The sequence below is a fragment of the Macrotis lagotis genome, chromosome 7 (assembly GCF_037893015.1).
Source record: "Macrotis lagotis isolate mMagLag1 chromosome 7, bilby.v1.9.chrom.fasta, whole genome shotgun sequence".
Taxonomy (NCBI): domain Eukaryota; kingdom Metazoa; phylum Chordata; class Mammalia; order Peramelemorphia; family Peramelidae; genus Macrotis; species Macrotis lagotis.
Window position 1 is genome coordinate 6,591,239 of NC_133664.1, and position 18,739 is coordinate 6,609,977.

Below are 18,739 nucleotides of genomic sequence, written 5' to 3' on the forward strand. Positions count from 1 at the left end.
ATCTGAAGGGTGAGGAATAAGAACTTCTATAATGCCTACTATATGACAGACACTGGGCTAAGCCATAAAAACCCTGACAGGTAGTTACTAGTAGCATGCCTATTTTACAGTTGAGGAAACTGAGGCAGAAGTGAAGTGACTTGCCCAGGGTCATACAGCTGATAAGTCTCTAAATTTAAATTTGAACTCAGGTCTTCTTACTGCAGGCTCAGTGCTCTATCCACTGAGCCCTTATCTACCTGAAGGTAATCAACAGAGCGAAGGCACAAGGATTAAGGGAGATGGGGAGGGAAACTTCCTTGAGAAGGTGGAACTTTATTTGGGCTAAATGAAGGAATGCATGGAGGGAGAGAATTCCAGGTATGAGGAACCAATAGGAAAAGCCAATCAGCATGAGGGATGGAGTGTCCTGTTAGAGGATACCAGCATCTTTGGACTATGGAAAGTGTAAGAAACCTGGAAGATGGGGAGAGGTAAATTAAAAAGCACTTTGAACACTAAAGAGAGAATATTATTTTTGATCCTGGAGGCTATAGAGAACCCTGCACTTTAGAAACTCTGTGACAACTGAATCAAAGATGGTCTGAATGAGGACAGCCTTGGGGCAGGCAGACTCACCCAGACACTATTGAAATAGTCCAGAAATGAGATGCTGAAGCCTTGAATGAGGAAGGGAGCTCAGTCAGAGGAGAGGAAAGAGTGAATACAAAGAAAATAAGTTACAAAGATGAAAATCATGAGGACTTGGCAACAGATCAGATATGAAAGATGAAAAATAGTAAGCATGGCATCTTGTTTGTAAGCTTGAGGGCCTGGGAGGGTAGGAGGATTAAAGAGAAGAGGGTTCTAGACAATGTTAAGAGCTTCAGAAAGGGCAAGAAGGATGAATATGGGAGAAAAGATCATGAGATTTGGCAAATAAGAAAGTCTTGAGTACTTTGGTAAGAGCAGTTTTGGTTGAGATGAGCTCAGAAGTCAGACCGATGGCAGAAAGTTAAAAGGAAAGTGAGAGCTGAGGAAGTGAAGCCACCCATTCTAGAAGCTCTTCTCATGAAGCTCTAGGTTGCATGAAAGGTAGAAGCTTTCTGAGGAAGGGTTTTTTGAAGATTCATAGATGGGTCACTTTGAGGTGTTAGGCAAGCAGCCAGCAAGACAAGGAGAGATTAAAGATAAGTCAATGATTAGAAATCACTGAGATCAATCTGCTTGAATTGGGATGGAATAGGGTTACTAGTGCATGGAGTTCCTTGGCAAGAAAAGGAGGCACATCATTATAGGAGATGAAGAAGGGTGGAGAGAGTCAGAAGAGGCATCTGAGGAGGGGAGAAGAATGGATGCTTGTGAAATGGCCTCTGTTTTTTTTTTTTTCTCTAAAATATTAGACAAAAGTTTTCAACCAAAAGGGTGGAAGGAAGGGTAGTCATAGGAAATTTGAGGAAGATAGAAATGTTTGGAAAAGTCACTATAGAAAATGGGATGTTGAATTAATTACAGAGAAATGTTTCAGTGAGGGTCCCATTGAAATTTCACATGGTAACTATGTAGTTGGCCTGGTCGGAATGATTTTGTCTTTCCTCCAGATCCATTCAGTATCAGTGAGGAGGAATGAAATGAGTAGATTGTTGGAATATCCAAGTCTAGAGACTGATAGGCAGAAGCTATCAGAATCCTAATTGAGTGGTTGATCCAGACACAATGAGCCTCCAAGGAGAGATGAGAGGAGATGATGATGATAATGATGATGATGATGATGATATATTTTAAATGATGTGAAGGGTAAATCTTGGATGTGACAGTGAAAGAAAATAAACATTACATAAATTCTTGTTATGTGAGGTTATCACATTTAATCTTCATAAAAACCCTGGGAAGTAGGTGCTATTGTTAACTCAATTTTACATTTCACAAAATAAGGCAGACTGGTTAAGTGACTTGCCTAAGGTCACCCAGCTAATAGGCATTGGAGACTGAATTTGAACTCAGGTCTGCCAGACTCCAATTCTAATGCTTTGTATCCCACACCTCACTGAATGAGTTTGGGTCATGAATGAAGTGCTGAAACAAGTAGCCAGGGAGGTTGTTTTATTAGGAAAGAGTCAAGTATCAGTCAGGGACAGAAGATGGAAGGAAAAGCAAGATGAAAACAAGTTTATTATCTTTTTTAGAGCATGGATTTCAGAGAGTCCAGTGGAAAAGGTGAGTAGCCTTAGGATGCAAGCCTTAGGAGATGTGAAAGGGGTTGGGAATAATGGAGGGGGCCATAGAATTTGTATAAAGACAGGAGATGTTTCAAGATCACAGGGATGAGGGATGATGAGTGGGCATTGATTAATCATTAACAAATGAATTAAGGAGGATTATTAACATCATTGGTGGTTCAGTCTCAGGATGGTGTCCTGATGGAATATTTCTCTCTCTCCCATGTTTTCAAGTAAACTAGACCAGGAAATGAGTAAAGGAACAGGATCAAAATGAAGTCTGTGTGGCCCCCCACTAGCTGGATAATAGCAGGTATACAATGGAATGTATACAATGGTCTACTGAAGTCAGAGGCCATGTCAGAAGAGGCCACAGACAGAGACAAGCAAGACAAACATATCATACAGTCAGAGTCAGGACTGCACTGAGCCTCAGAAAATGATAAAAGACCCAAAAGAGGTGACCAGTACATTGAACAAATCATCTACATGAGATTTATGAGGGGGCATCAGTAAGAATTACATAGGAAGTGAAGGTGAGAGTGGGCTACCCAGGTACCCATGTCCAAAATACATAATGAGATAATGGCTTTTTCCAGGTCTCTAAGCAAACTTTGATGCAAGCTACTGACCTTCTTGAGCAAGGTAGAGAGCTAGCCCTGGATGGCTGATGGTGGAGGAATCTCCATTGAGCAGTCAAATGAAGGATGGATCTAGACAGGGAGAGAGTGAAGGTAGGGAGAATGAAGAGGAGATCACTGTTATGGTCCTAGAGGTAGGAGAGAGCTCTTTGGTTGCTGTGTCTAGACAAGGGGATTAATACCAGTTATGGGAGTAGAAAGTTATGGGAGTAGAAAGGCCTTAAAGGACAAATTTAAGAAGGCAAGGAAGGAAGGAGAATATTTAGGGTGGAGGGAACAGTGTGTCCAGAGCTGAGAGGCAGGAATGAACTCAGCAAGGACTGGAAGAGAAGGCCTCACACCACTGACTCATCTGTGAATGAGCCATCTCTGAGGCCTGTGAGATCTCTCATGATCATATTCATGTAGCCTCAACTAGAGTTCTCTAGGGGAAGAAGTGGACACCAACCCTTCCTGCTCAGATCCAAATGAGTGTCCATTCCCCAATCCTTCCCTCTCACTGTCTGACAAGTCCAGGGGAAGGATATCATCATGGAGACTTGGTCCTTTCAACTATGCCCTATTTCTTTCTATGGCAGACCTTCCAGGGTTATTCCTTAACCTCTCCAAGTCAAGTAACTACCTAGAACCTAGCTACTAAATCACAGCCAAGTGAAGAGGGTGTTGGGGGAGGAAGTTGTCCCAAGGGCAGGCCTACTTCCCAACACTAGAGTTCCTTTCTGTATGTATGGAATGGTTGTCTCTCCATAACCTGGAGATCTAAATGAGGCCTTCCTTATTTTCCAGCAAGACTAGGGGTGAAATTCAGGGTGCAGAGGGTTCTGAATGCACAGGGAGGATCAAGAGCCTATAGGGCTGAAGTATGAGATCCTTGCCAGCCCCAAGAAGATTCTGGGTAACTATTTGTCAAGAATGCTGTGGAGGGGGTGGAATTCTTTGCTGGGTCCAGGTGGGATGAGTTGGTTGTGGAGGTCCCTTCCTTCCAATAAAGGCTGGGATAAGTCCCTGACTCTGCTGTAGGTGAGAACATGATGGCACCCCAACCTGGACTCCCTGTGTGTCCTTGGGAGGAAGGACAGATGCCAGTCATATTGTGACAGACTGGGAAGGTGCTTGTGTATGTGGACCCTCCTCTCTTCATAGTCTAGCAGTTCCAAAGGGAAAAGAAGCAGACTTTAGCCATCCCCTTGCTGCCCCCCCCCCCGAGAGGTTTGGTCCTTTTCCCACCTTTGCTACACAATGTCCCTTCCTGTTTTCTCCTTTTCTTGTGCTGTCATAAACATGCAAACTTCTGTATGGACTGGGAACTCTTTGGGTTCCACATTCATCTTCACTTGTCTCATTATAAACCAGAGACGGGTTTTAGCTCTTCTATATTATCTCTATGGTCCTTGACAAGTTTTTGATGGGTGATGAGACCCAGAAGAGTTCAAAAGTTGGACACCCCTATTCCAAACAAAGCAGGGAGAAATGGCAGGAAAACTCCATGGCATCCATGCCATGGAGGGGAGGCTTTCAAAAGGGGCTTTCTGTTCAATGCCAGTAAGTCCTTTGCTTGGAAGATCTAGGAGGACACGACTTATCTTGCATGGCATCTCTCTCTACATCCTCTACTCCAGAGAAGCAAACACTCCTAACAATAATAATTCATCAACTCTAGCGTAAAGGAGCTGAAAGGATTACCCCATTAGACGGGGGCTCTTTGAGTGCACGGCTTGACTTTTGCCTTTCTCTCTAGCCACAGAGCTTAATACGGTTGTGGCCACAAAACAGGTACTTCAGCCAAGCTTGTTGACTGAATGATGAGACAGAAGTTGTTCTTTCTATTAACAATGAGTTTTGAAGTGACGGTTAAAGAAAAATCATAGAAGGACAAGGGCTGATTGAACATGAAAGACAAGTCTTTGGTCCTGACATCATTAACATTATAGCCCCTGGTCAATTAGGCTGGAATTTCAATTTACCAAATCAAAATGCACATTCCCCACAATAATAATTAAATCATCAAATGAGACTCCAAGAGCAAAGTGGCTAGCAGGAGGGAGCTGTATTCAGTTGGATTCTGACCTTGAATCTCAACTCTGACATGACCTAAGTTGGTGAGAACTTAGAGAATTTACTGGACCTCTTGGGGATTCAGTTTTCTCATCTGCAAAAGTATCTCTCTCTCTCTCTCTCTCTCTCTCTCTCTCTCTCTCTCTCTCTCTCTCTCTCTCTCTCTCCCTCACTATTAACAGCCATAATAATTATGCCATGCAGGTCCCTAAAAGATTGGAATTAAGAACAACAGGATTCCAAAGATGGGTGTAGGATAGGAGGGATTATAGGTGAACGGCCAGAGATAAAAAGATGGAGACCTTCTAAGGATTATTTTTTTAAAAAAGCAATCCCAGAATTCCACAATGCTCTATCTTCTTTCATGAAGGCTGAAGACTGAAACCAAGAACCATATTTGTATTTTGGGGTTCAAAATTTCCTTTTCACCACCAGTAGTTGAGAATAATAAAAAGTCTGTTTCTCAAAATAATGTGAAAATAATTCCAAGTGGAAATATAATTGGGTGTTGAGTAATAACTTAAAATGTGTGATGGGAACATATTTATCTTTCAAATTTGCTTCCCATCATAGCATGCTCTTCTCTTCCTCTGTGTGTATCTAGCAAACCTCTAAGAATCCACTACCCTGGAGCACTATCAGTGCTGACTGAGTTCAGACAGTGCCCTCTGTTGTTTTCTCCAGAGCCTCCTTCAGCATCAGACAGATGTCAGTCCACCAACCACACAAGTCCAGAGGAGCCAGTGAAACCATAGGACTTAGCAGACCTGTCTACACTGACATCTGTCAACAAGAAAGACTCAAATCCACTTTGAGAATGATCAGGGGGAAACCTTCAAGGTTGAGAGAATGACTGCAGCTACAGGTGTTTTGTTTGAAAAATTTACACAGAAAAGTGACCTTTAGATATTCCAAGTCTTTCCCTTGGAGCTTCAGGAAGTTTGGCCAAACTCTCCCCAGAAATAAGTCCAATCAATTGATCCAGGAATCAATCTGCTCAACTCAAATACAAGGGGGTTGGACTAGATGACCGCTGGATCTTCCACCTGCCTTCACTTATCAATTGAAGAGCCCCCAGGCACACTTTGAGGAGTGCTGTCCTCTTCAAGTTGACCCCAATATTTTACAATGCCCAGAGGGACTGCAGGGTGCCCACCTGCCCATGATGATTGTTCATCATCTACTTACTGTGATCTGACACCAAACACAGTGAAGTCCAGTTAGGCCTTGATAACATTTGACATTTTTATGACACTTGTCACACTTGGTTGGGCAGTTGCCTTCCACCCAGTAATGGTGCATGACCTAGGAAGGAACAAAAGGGATGAGAATAAGTTGACATCTTCCCAGTAATGATGTATGATCTAGAATAAAACAATGGGCATGGGGAGATAAAACAATGAGCTCTATCGAGCCATTGATCCAGTCCTAGCATGTGACCCAGAAGGGAACAAGACAGGGAGGCATGAAATGGCAAAGTGTGCCTCATCACTGACCCAAGAATGGCACATCACATAAGATGGAACAATAGAGACAATACAGAGACAATGAGCCCTAAGCCCTGATATTGACCCATTAATGGTGCGTGACCAAAGACAGAACTGGATGAACAGGAACAAGGGGTAGGTGCAGCCTTGCCACCTTCAAAAAGCCAAGACGGACAATATACTCACATCTGTGTTCTTTTTGGACTTCACGTAGGTCTTGATGCAGGAAGGTGGCGCTCTTGCCACACAGCGCTCATGGACCGTGTACTTGCAAACTGAAAGGAAGTACATGGACAAACACTGATTACTCCTCACCCTGATCATGTTTGTTCTAGGGAAAGGAAGGCCTGAACAGGGCTGCCTCCTCATTCCATAGCCATCGCCGACTAATCAATTCAATCAGTCTCAGCAGGGACAAGCTAAAGGAGACTGGTTTTTGCCATGAGATACAAAAGGCCAATTAGCACAGGAAATATTCTGCATGGGAAAAGCCACGATGACTCCATCATGGCATAGCAGGAAATGCTTAATTAAATCAGTCCTCACTAAAATTTTTCACAATAACTCTCAAATGACTAAAATATTAAAGAAAAATTGATGACTGCCAAATGGTTTAGTGTCATTTGCTCATCGGAAGAAAATCTCCATTTTCCAAACCATAGGCAAGGGGAGCAGCTGGCCAGCTTGGACATGAGACCCCAGAAGTTGATGCTAAGCTCTTTATTGGTTTATTCCAGCCTTAAATGGCTGGCGGTGGTTGTGGTTGTTGTTGTTGTTGTTTTCCCCCCCTCCCCCTTCTCCCCCTCCCCCTTCTCCCCCTCCCCCTCCCCCTCCCCCAGAGAGCAGTGGGTCAAGTCAATACAAGCCCTAACCCTGTGTCTCCAGACAATATTTTCTTTTGCTAAACCACATTTTTTTTATAAACTTGTCCTGAAGGAAGAAAATATGAAGAGAATGAACATGTCAGGAAAAATGAAATGTATTTTAATGTAGCATCACCCCCATTCAGATTCTTTAGCTTACTACAAATAGGATCATGTAATAAAAGAAAATTCCTGTTTCTACCACTAAATATATGAAACTTTGGGAGAGGGAAAATCCAATTAAAATGAAAAAGGAAGAGATAGTATAGTACAAAAGAAAGACTGAAAAAACTGGTTTTTCTACCTACTCTCTTGGTGACCTTGGGCAGTGTAATAATGAGGGGATGGAATCAAATGACCCAAAGACCCCTCCATCTCAAATATTATGATTCCCACCTGATTGTTTTCCTATATTAATGGGAGATGGAATGCTTAGAAGGCCGACAGTATCATATTGTCATATTTCTTACATTTTTCAAGTATTTCAGAGAATCATAAATTCTCTATGATTCTATTCTCTTTCTCAGAGAAAGATTGTACAGGTATTCTCTGCAACAAAGTCCCAGATCCCAGATCAGAGATCCTGATTACAGATCCTGCTTCTGATATCACTTCCACTGTGGCCTTCCACTGTGGTCATTTACCCACCTGGGCCTCAATTTCTTCATCTGTAAAATCTGTAAAATGTAAAAATCAACTGGATTGAGTTCCTTCTCATCTAGATCTCAGATCTCATGAACCTCAGTGTCCATTGAGTTCATCCACAAAAAAAGAATTTCTATCATAAGGTGCTCATCAAATAGTCCTCTTCCCACTCTGATTGAAGACTAGCAAAGAGGGGCAATCTCTCACACCTCTCCATTCCATATTTGGAGGAAGATTCTCCTAACATTGAGGCTAAAATTGTCTCTTTGGAACTGCCATCCATTGTTCCTGCTTCTGTCCTATGGGGCCAAGCAGAATAAAGTCCCTCTTCCCTAGGATGGCCTTTTAAATGCTTAAAGATGTGTTCATTCTTCCCTAAGCCTGCCCTGAACAATCTCTGCTCTCTACTTAACATCCTCAGTTTCTTCAGCCAATGACCAGATGGCGGGGGCTCAAAGTCTTTCTTCATTCTGCCTTCCATAGATATTTCTAACTTATACATACACCTAAACAGTGGCATACAGAAATGACCATCATACTCCATATGTCATCACCTCAGAATGGATAAACTGGTCGGTTATGACTGAGCTATTGCATCCCATTGATGATTAATGAGAACTCCCATTTCATTAAAATCCTGAGATGTTTATTAACACAAACTGGCAGCTGATCATGCCTCCCTTGCCTTGTGCTTGTGAAATCAATTTTTTGAACCCAAATGTGGGACATTCTATTTTTCCTTATAAAAATCATTTTATTAGATTCATCCCACCATCATCAGCAGGCAAACTCTTTTTACATCCTTCTCTATAACTTAATATCTTAGCTTTCCCTCCTAACTTGGTGTCATCTGAACACTGGATGAGCAAGACATCTCCTGGAGGTCTGTCTCCAAGCTATTCATGAAAATGTGAAACAGCAGAAGGCCAAGAACAGAACCTTGGGATGCTCTGCCGGGGGCCTCCTTCAGAGCTGACATCGAGTCATTAATGAATAAATTATTTTTTAGTCAAATTAGACAAACAGTTCCAAATATCACTAGTTAAATTTGCATATGGCCCACATTTCTCTATACTTGCCACAAAAATACTATGAAAAGTTTTATTAAATTATTTATAAAATCTTAGTAAACGGTATCTATACCGATTTTTAGGCCCAGGATCTTTGAAAACTTGTAAAAAAAATAATGTAAATGGGGTATGCCCTGTCCTTGATTAAGCTGAAATGATTTTCAATGACCACTGCTTCCTTTTCTAGGGATTCACAAGCCAGCCCTACTGAAGCATGATAGAGGTGGTCCAAATTCATAAAGAAAATTAGAAGATGTAAAAGACAATTTCCTGGACCTAAGACACTGGGTCTTATAACACAGTCTGCCCATTGCCAGACCCTCCTGCCATCTCAGTTTTTTTTCAGCCTTCTTATGCTGCTGCCAAAGAAGTTAACTTAATAACTCCATTCTTCATTAATCCTGGCTCAGACTTTCACTGACACAAAGGGAAAAAATTTCTACCTATCCAGCAACTCATAGCTTAATCTCCACAAATAAGTTCAACCACCCAACTCTTCAGATATGAGGGATAATAATTAAATAGAGAATGATCCCAATCCTCAGGGTATATAAGTCAGTCAATTAAGGAGGAGTGGAAGCCACTAAGTGGGAGATAAGTACAAATCTAAACTACAGTAGAAAGGGGAAACAGGGGCAAAGATTAACCTTCTCTGGTCACCAAGGAATCTTGTCACAGAATTCTCTCCTCAGATGACTAAATGTCATCTGAGTCCTTCCCAATTCTAAAACAATATGGGGAAGGGAGGGAAGGAAGGAAAGAAGGAAGGCAGGAAGGAAGGCAGACAGGAAGGAAGGAAGGAAGGAAGGAAGGAAGGAAGGAAGGAAGGAAGGAAGGAAGGAAGGAAATAAGGAAGGAAGGAAGGAAGGAAGGAAGGAAGGAAGGAAGGAAGGAAGGAAGGAAAGAAAAAGGGAAGGGGAGAAAAAAGGGAAGGAAGGAGAGAAAGAGGGAGGGAAGGAAGAAAAGAGAAAGCAAGGAGGGAAGGAATGAAGAAGAAAAACAGGAGGGGAAGGAAGGAGGAAGGGAAATATAGATGGCAGCATTTATATTCTATGGAATTATTAGCATCTTTAGCCCTATTTATGACGAATATTTCAGTGTTTCAGAGGTGGGAAAGACCTGAAAGACCACCTAGTACAGCTTATAGTCAAACCACAATTCCTTTTACAAAATCCCCTCCAAGTTTACAAAATCCCCTCCAAGTGACCACCCATCCTTTGAACACTTACTAAATATTTGTGAGCCTGAAAGAACAATGAACACTTGGGATTATGAAGCTCGGAACTCTAAATGTTCTGTCTCAATTTCCTGCTAAAGGTCACACTGACCCACTCCCATTACAGTTTCACAACATTTTGGTTCTTTGTTATGTATTGATGCTCAGTTTATCACTATAATTTTGCCCATTTCTGACCAGAGGAATAGATGCGGTTAAAGTGGAATTGAAAAGAGAAGGGTGAAAACTCTGTGTGTGTGTGTGTGTGTGTGTGTGTGTGTGTGTGTCTGTGTGTGTCTGTGTATGTGTGTGTGCAATATAGTTAAATGAAAATGCTATTTCTAAATATTCAAAAATGAATAGTGATAAGATCATAGAATGAGAGTTAAAAGAGTGCCCTGAAGCAATGGTGTAGAGAAGGGAGAGGAACAAATGTGACTTGACCATAAGCCATATTAAGAGCATTCTGCTTTCCCAATGGAAATAGATTCAGGGGGGGGGGGGGGTTATAGAAAGGAGTGCATTTAAGTGTTCCATGTGAGTAGGGGTCAAAGTAACCAGAAAAGATGCAAAAAGGAAAAGAGGCTTTGCTACTCTCATGACCCCCTGAAGGAGAAATGAAACCAAGAGAGATAAGACTCTTAATACAAATGAAAGATGATATATTTCTTTATGGAAAGTGAGCAGTTTTAGGCTAGCCTTGGACATTTCTCCCCAAAACAGAAAGGGAAACCATGGACAAGTGGAAAGAACAGAAGACTGGAGAATTTCAAGCCTAGGCTATCATGCTATATGAAGGAAGAAACCAGGAGAATGCCACTTGCAACTGAATTAATAGATACAGAGGAAGCTTTTTTTTTTAGTTTTTGCAAGGCAATGGGGTTAAGTGACTTGCCCAAGGCCACACAGCTAGGTAATTATTGTGTCTGAGACCGGATTTGAATTCAGGTACTCCTGACTCCAGGGCCGGTGGTCTATCCACTGCGCCACCTAGCCGCCTCCAGAGGAAGCTTTTTAATGAGAGAAAATACTCCGGATTTCTAGTGCCTTTCAATCTTGTAAGACTTTTCATTATTTTTTTTTATTTATGCAAGACATAAGTATCTAAGACCTAATTTGAACTCAGGTCCTCCTGACTCCAGAGTCAGTGATCTATCCACTGCACCACCTAGCTGTCCCTTTTCATTAATTTTTTGGTAGATCTGAGTTATCAATAGATGCCTTCTTTATTCATTGATATTTATTTAAGAAAATAAAGGAGATGAGAGAATACCTGAAGAACAAAAAGCCCAGCCACACTGAATTCCCATCTTTCCATCCTAATGTGGTGGCAGAGAGTAGAATAATGGGTTTCAACCAATCAATCAATAAAAAATGTATTAAGGACCTATTACGTGACAGATAAGCCACCACGACAAAACAAGGAAACTTTCACATTTTATGGTTAGGTCAATTTAATTCAGGTGAATCAATAGACAAAATCACTAAATGTTAGATTATATTGGTAGCACTAGATTCACCATATTTTAGGAAGAATGTGGAGTAGATGAAGCAGACTAAGAAGGGCCTGGAGGCCCCACTGATCATGAATCAGAGAATTAATGCATGCAGTTAATGCATGTCTAAGATTAGATTTGAACTCAGGTCTTCTGGCTCCTCTTTCCATTGAACCACCTAGTTGCCACCAGTTTCTAGTTGATACTAGAAGCCTTAATTTTGTCATATTAGGTAACTGGATTAAATTATAAATTTTATTTTTTAGAATCTAAATCTAGGAACCAGTATATATCAGAGTTTAACAAGTTTGAAAGGAAAGGATACTATTGTACCAGAAAAAATAATATGAAGACTTTAAAGAATCTTGAAATGAATTTTGTGAACTGATATAAACAAAATAGAAGAAAAATTTACACAATAATTACAACAGTCCAAAAGAAAACCAAATTGAAAGACTTAAGAATTTTAACCAAGGTGATAATTAAGAATGACTTCAAAGAACTGACAGTAAAGTGTGCTTCTGGTTTCTTGGTAAAGTAATTGGGGCATATTAGTGAAGAATGAGGCATGTAAGCATGCGAATGTGATCATTTGCTTTTTGGTATTTTGTAGCAAGGAATGATTCTCTGGGTGGGGCTGTAATTTACTGGGGATAGACAGCAGTATTAAATCCATAAAAAAGATCAATTAGCTATTTTGAAAATAGGATTAAAGATGATTTTTAAAATCACATCAATTCATGACGCCCTCTACACTAAAGTTCACAGGACTGAAGTCAACATAAGTGTAGGATAATTATTGAATTATTATTGAATTGAACAATTATTGAAACAATAGAGAATAATCACATCCATTTTGTGGTAAACCTAAGTTGGAGTGGTACAAAAGCTCCTTTGGCTAAAGCTCTTAGAACCAAAATACTTTCCACAACTCATGAACTGTTGATTCTTTGGATACTTCAGGTGACATCTTCATATCTGCCTAAGGGGAAGCATTTTCAAGTACTATACCTTGAGTTTTATTTGGAGATAATATTTCTTTTCAAGAATTCAGAGAAGCTGGAAGGAATCCAGCATTCTACCCATGAGGCCATCCTATCTCTCCCATGATCATGTCCTCCTAGTCCCCTATATATTTGCATTTAAAAATTTTCTATTTGAATGATAATGAAAAGATAATTTAAAAGAAGAGAAGGATGGTCTGCCAACACCAGCAAGGAGTATTAAAAAAGAGCCAAAACCCAAAGTCTGCCCAAGCTGTGAGAGGTCTAAGACATGGGCAATGAGATTTTGCAGAAGAGGTATCAGGTCTAAAGGGAGAAGGAGTGAAGGTATCTATGAGGAGCACCTGCCTCCGAAGGGCCTCATGGGCAAAGGCAGATGTTCCAACCCTGACATGCAGAAGCCTGGCCCTGGCCTCCACTCTCCAGGCCATTTCTCTGCTGACTCGGGGCCAGGCAGCCTGGGCTGCAGAGGTGGATTCCCAGGCTGAGAGCATGAGACTTGGGGGGGGGGGGCATCTTGGAAGTGGAGGGTGGGCTAGGGCTGAGGAGGCCGGGCCAGCTCCATCTACTTATCCCTGGACTCACAGGAGCAGCAGAGGCCCTGTTTCCCCACGCCGATGAGCATGTTCAAGCAGAGATTGCAGTAGGCTGGCTTGTTGAAATGCTTCAGTCGCCACACGTGCTGTCCATCATCCTTCACATTCTGTACAGGGCAAAAAGGAAACAGATTTCACTTCATGAAATAAACAGCAAAATATTCCAGTGCCAATAAAATTCAGAGTCTGACTGAAGCAAGCATAGGAAGACAATCTGCTCCTTCATCGGTGATCACCATCAGCTTTTAGAAAAACACAGGGATCTCAGGCGGAGAGGGAGCTCCATCATCTCTCCAGCTCCAGGCAGTGAGGGGAAAACTAGGGACTGTGTATGTCTTAGATCAGATCCTGAAGGAAGAGCTCAGGAAGAGAGGACCCCCCCCACCCTGGGCCCTGGCCTGATCCCTCTCCTGATGGGTAACCAGGGACCATCCGGGTAGCTCTCTCCCAAGTGTTTGTGGGAAGGGATGAGAACATGGAAAATGTTCTATGACTTCAGGCAATTCAGACCAAGTCCCCAGGATATCAACCATCCAATGCTCAAGCCCTGCCCTCGAGGAACTTAGATTCTATAGGGTGGATACAACCAGAACCAAGAGAGTAAATAGATGCTAATAGCATCAGAAAAGAATTTCCCCAGGAGGTGACAACAGATTCTAAGTGAAATGGCAATTTAGGAATTAAAATACCCAAATTCAGATTTCACTTCTGAGCCTTAATATACCACTCACTGTACTTCAATGTGACTCAGTTTCCTCCCCTGAAAAATGAAAGGACTGGTCCAGGTAACTTCTAAAAGTTTCTCCCAACTTGAAATGAAGTTAGAGGGTCGGACAAAGCAGTGGGTCTGTGGCAAGAGATGGGATACTGAGGAAGGGAAACCAAAGTCCATCCATTTGGCTGAAGGGAGCCTGTGCACAGGGGAGCCAAAGGGAAGGAGGAAATAAGCAAGTGTCATCTGGGGCAAGCTGCCAAGGGCTTCACTAAGGGAGGAAAGTGCATTTATTCCAGAGTTAGAGAAGGCACCCTGATGATAAGGAAGCAGAGGAATGATATAGATAGGCTGTTTTAGTCAATTGGATGGAGAAAGATATGCGAGAGAAGACTGGAAACCCCAAGACCAATTAGGAAGTGGTTCCTATAGTCTGAACAAGAGCTACACAGGGAATGGAGAAGGGTTCTAGTGAATGGAGAGAAAGGCACAGAAGTGAGAGGGGAGAGCCAAAGGAGCTAGAGCCCCAAAGAGATGACAACTGACTGAAGGGGGGCGCCACTGACAATAAAGATTAAATGGCAACTATAAGGAAACAATTATTTTTTAAATGTGTATATTTTGTTTCCCGAGCTTCAAACTAATAAACCAGGATTGATGACTTTTAAAGCATTAGGCAACACCATGATTATAAATGAAATCAAAGAGGTGGCATGTTTGCATCTGCCCAGAGGAAGCATCTAAATTGTCCCTGCCTTCCCCGGGGCCATCCTGATTACTAGCACAGTAATAGCTGACATTTATATATTACTTTTAAAGTTGGCAAAGCACTTCCATCTATTATCTCATCTGGGCCTCTCTGGGACCCTTTGGGGAGCAGCTGCAGGTGTTGGCATTCCTTTATTTACAAATATAGAAACATGCTCAGAAAAGGCCACACAAGGGTCAGAGCAAGAATTCAAATGCAGGATGACTCCCCCGTCCCACAGGAAACACTATGGAGAAACTGTCCTTTAGGTCCGATCTCTGGGTATAGAGTCAGATGTCCTGGGTTCCAGTCCTGCCTGTTCCACTTGTGATTTTAGCCAAGTCATGTAACCCCTCACTTGTAAAATGAAGATGTTGAAACACATAGTCCCTTCTGGCTCTAAATCGATTATCCGATGAACTTTGAGCTGAACCCTAAGGTTTGATTAGCAATGGTGGGCTCATTAAGCTTTAGGACATTTTTAGTAGGAATGTACAGAGACTGGAATCAAAGAGAGGAATTGTGTCAGGCACCCCAGAAGGAGAGCTTGGCTACTACCCTTCCTTCTCAAGGATAAAGGAATTGTATAAATAATAGGAAGCACAGATCCAAACTATTCTAAAATGGACCATAGGGTAAATGATTAAAAAATTCATATAAGGTGGATAACAGTAGCTAGAAATGCCACATTTTCTGATGGCAATTGATCGGATTTGTTAAAAATGTATATATTAGTTATATTAAATTGAAATCTATATTAAGATTAGACAACAAGGGAATTTTTGATCAAGGTATCTAGCCCTCTCATTGTGCAGATGAAGCAACTGAGGTGCTGGGAGGAAGTAGCCCTGTTAAAATCCAGAAAATTTAGAAGTGAACTACTTTGCTTATTGAGATGTAATACAGTGTCTTGCAATGGCCAGGAGACCCAAACTTCAGAATTTACACCTAATCCTGACCAAATCATCTTATCCAGCCAAATCTCAGTGTCCCCATCTGCAAAAGGGAGATGATGCAGTTGGGTGGTTGAGGTCCAAATGATTTGTATGTAAATTCTATTCAAATGAATGCTTATAGTTATTATCTTGGTCTTTAGTCAATCACCTTTGAACACCTTCTTTCCCCTTCCCAGCTATGATTGACATATGGTTTATCTTATTTATGTACGATAGGAGGTTTATTAAGAAAAAAATCACTCACACACACACACACATCTTCATCCACATCCAGAACATGAATGCATATAAAACAGACACATATATACACAACACAAACATTCCCTTTGGATAACTGCAACCACAACCAACCCTGCTTTATCTAATGTTCACCTGGATTGGTCCCAGCATATCTTGGAGGCAAAGAGGACCCTCACATCCCAATTGAAAACCAACCAATTACACTAGCTCACACCTGGTTGAGAACCATGACTGCAGGCTCCCTCAGACAGAGAAATCATACTGAAGGTGACATTTGGGAGTCATCGAAGAACCACCGTTGGCCCTTCTCCAGTCTCTCTGGAAGCTTCGGAAATAGCCTCAGCATCTATTTCTGGAACCATCCTGTCTTTATTGAGGCCTCTGATTTCTAGCATTTTCATACCATGAACAAGGCTCTTGACAGATTTTATTACCATCCATGTACTTTTTTTTTTTCCCACTGATGATATTTCTGAGGAAAATCTCTCCCATAAGAAACATTTAAGCAATGTAAAACCTACTGGGAGGAGATTGCTTTTTTCTAATATGCATGTACATAAACTTAAAAAGAAACTTTATGGACTGTAAAAAAAAAAACACATTGCTTTTTAAAAATGAAATGAAAGCGGCAGAGAATCACTGTCTCTGTATGCCATTCTCCCATATTGCTTGTACTTGGATTTTTAAAGCGGATGTCCATTCCCCCAGCACATGCCTCACTTGGGTGAGGGTGGCACATATGGCTCTCTTCACTGGCATTTCCCTCATCAACAAAACAAACAAGTCTTTATGTGGGAGTTCTGTCAATCAGAACCCTCAGCCTTGTGGCAGGAGCAGCCAAGCTACAAACCCACTTCATCAAAATCACTCACTTTTTCAAAAGAATCAAACTCAAACTCCAAATTTGAGAAATTCTGTCAGGGACCCTTCTCAAATTCAGCAAGGAAAAAAACAACAAAACTAATGATCACACTGGCCCCAAAACACAAACCTGTGCGTGTAACACTTTAAGATTTACAAAATCTTTTACTTACATTCTCTAATTGGATCTTCACAACTGCCCCACAAGGTAGATACATTATTTTACAGATGAGGAAACTAAGGCTTTGGAAGAATCAAGTAACTTTTTAGGAGTTATATTATAAATGCTATAAATGGCAGAGGAGGGATTTAAGTTATTGTCTTCTTGACTTCAAACCAAAGTTATAGCTGCTATGAAAAACAGTGCCCCCTCCCCTGGGAAAGAAGATGTGTGATACAGCTGACTGGGGCGGGGGGGGATCCAGTGTAGCCTCTGACTAGCTTTGTGTCTTTGGGCAAGTTATTTAATTTCTGTGGAGTCACTTAGTCACTTCATCTGTAAAATGCCTGGTGATTACCTTTCCATCTCTGGACTGTGGTCCCGAGACTGTGGATCCTACTTTTTTCAAAGGATTGAAAGCAGAATCTAGTGACTTCTTGGGAGCACCAGTTATACCTCACCTCCTAGGATGTCCATGTCTTATTTGGATTACCTTCTTTTAGGCTCTAGCTTTGAAAGAAAGGTCTGACTGTCTTCTCTTATATTTATTCACTTTTTTTTATTCTGAATGAATATTCATGGTTCAGAAGGCAAGTCCAGTTGTCTACAGAAATGATTTAGGGATCAAAAAGACTTGATCATCATTTGGATTTTGAGCTACTTTGGGTCTTAAATAATCATCATGACATCAGCTTATATTTCCATTTCCACTTTTACAAGTTGAGGCACTTTCTTCTCAATAACCCTGAAAGGTTCATGTAAGTCCTATTACCACACCACTATCACTACCACCACTACCATCATCTCTCCACTGAATGGAGAAGAATGAGCCAAGTAACTTCCCCGGGCTTCATGGTAATGAGGGCAAGAGCCCAGATTCAAGCTCAATCTTCTAAACTGAAATTCATTCCTTGTCCACTTCATCACCCTGATCCTTCAGCCTTTGGTGTTTCCATTTCTCCTCCTCCATTCCTGGGTTATACTTTGGGCTTCACAGATGAGAGCCCCTACTTCAGTCATTGTGCTGGTCACCCTCTAGGCTCATGGCTAAGCTTGAAATACTGGCATACTCTCATCCTTGCTGAAATGTTTCAATGAATGGATCTCAGCAATTTGTAGATAATGGAAATCCATTGGACATCAAGGGACACCTCTTATTCAGTGTTGTAGAATAGGATGTTGGTGACCCATCCTGGGCAGAATATAGAGAAGGTTCTCACCCTTCCCTAGGTCTCTGCTTTTTGCACAAAAGCACAAAAAGTTTTTCTTCCAGTAGAAAAGTGGGGGCAGCCCTTGTTTCTTTACTGAGAACCTTCCTTAGTAAGTCAAACTCTACAGGTGAGTTGGCAATTCTACCTTCTGGCTCTGTGACCTTTGGCAGGGTTGCCTCTCAATAACCAGGTAAGGTCCCCAAGTCCAGAAGCTGTATACCAGTGAACCCAGTACACAGCATTCTGTCTGGCCATAGTAGATACTAGTGTTTATTGAATATTTAATGAACTTACAAAACCATAGCTCCAAATAATGGAGATGGTGACAATGCCATGAGTCTTGGACCTGGAGTCCAAAGTTCTGACCTCTAGGGTGATCACTGTAATCTGAGACCATTGACAAGTCACTTGGCATGTGTGGGGTAGAGGAGAGAGATGGAGTGAGTCAGAGGACATGATTTCTGAATCACTAACTTCCTGGGGGGACTCTGGGCTAAACATTTCCCTTCCCTGACTAGGGTTTGGTTTCTTCATCTGCAAAAAGAGAGGAACGAACTAGATGGCCTCTGAGGTCTTGCTG

General features: G+C 41.6%; 1 protein-coding gene across 2 annotated transcripts in view; it reads right to left on the minus strand.

Moving 5' to 3' along the window:
• The window catches only part of DGKB (diacylglycerol kinase beta), a 556,198-nt gene that overhangs the window by 416,503 nt on the left and 120,956 nt on the right, over positions 1 to 18,739 (minus strand). For both annotated transcript variants that reach the window (XM_074195405.1, XM_074195404.1), the window contains 3 exons: positions 13,261 to 13,378; positions 6,568 to 6,656; positions 6,083 to 6,199 (listed from right to left, as the gene is read on the minus strand). In XM_074195405.1, coding sequence (XP_074051506.1) covers positions 6,083 to 6,199; positions 6,568 to 6,656; positions 13,261 to 13,378 — 324 coding nt within the window. The remainder of the gene's footprint in view (positions 1 to 6,082; positions 6,200 to 6,567; positions 6,657 to 13,260; positions 13,379 to 18,739) is intronic.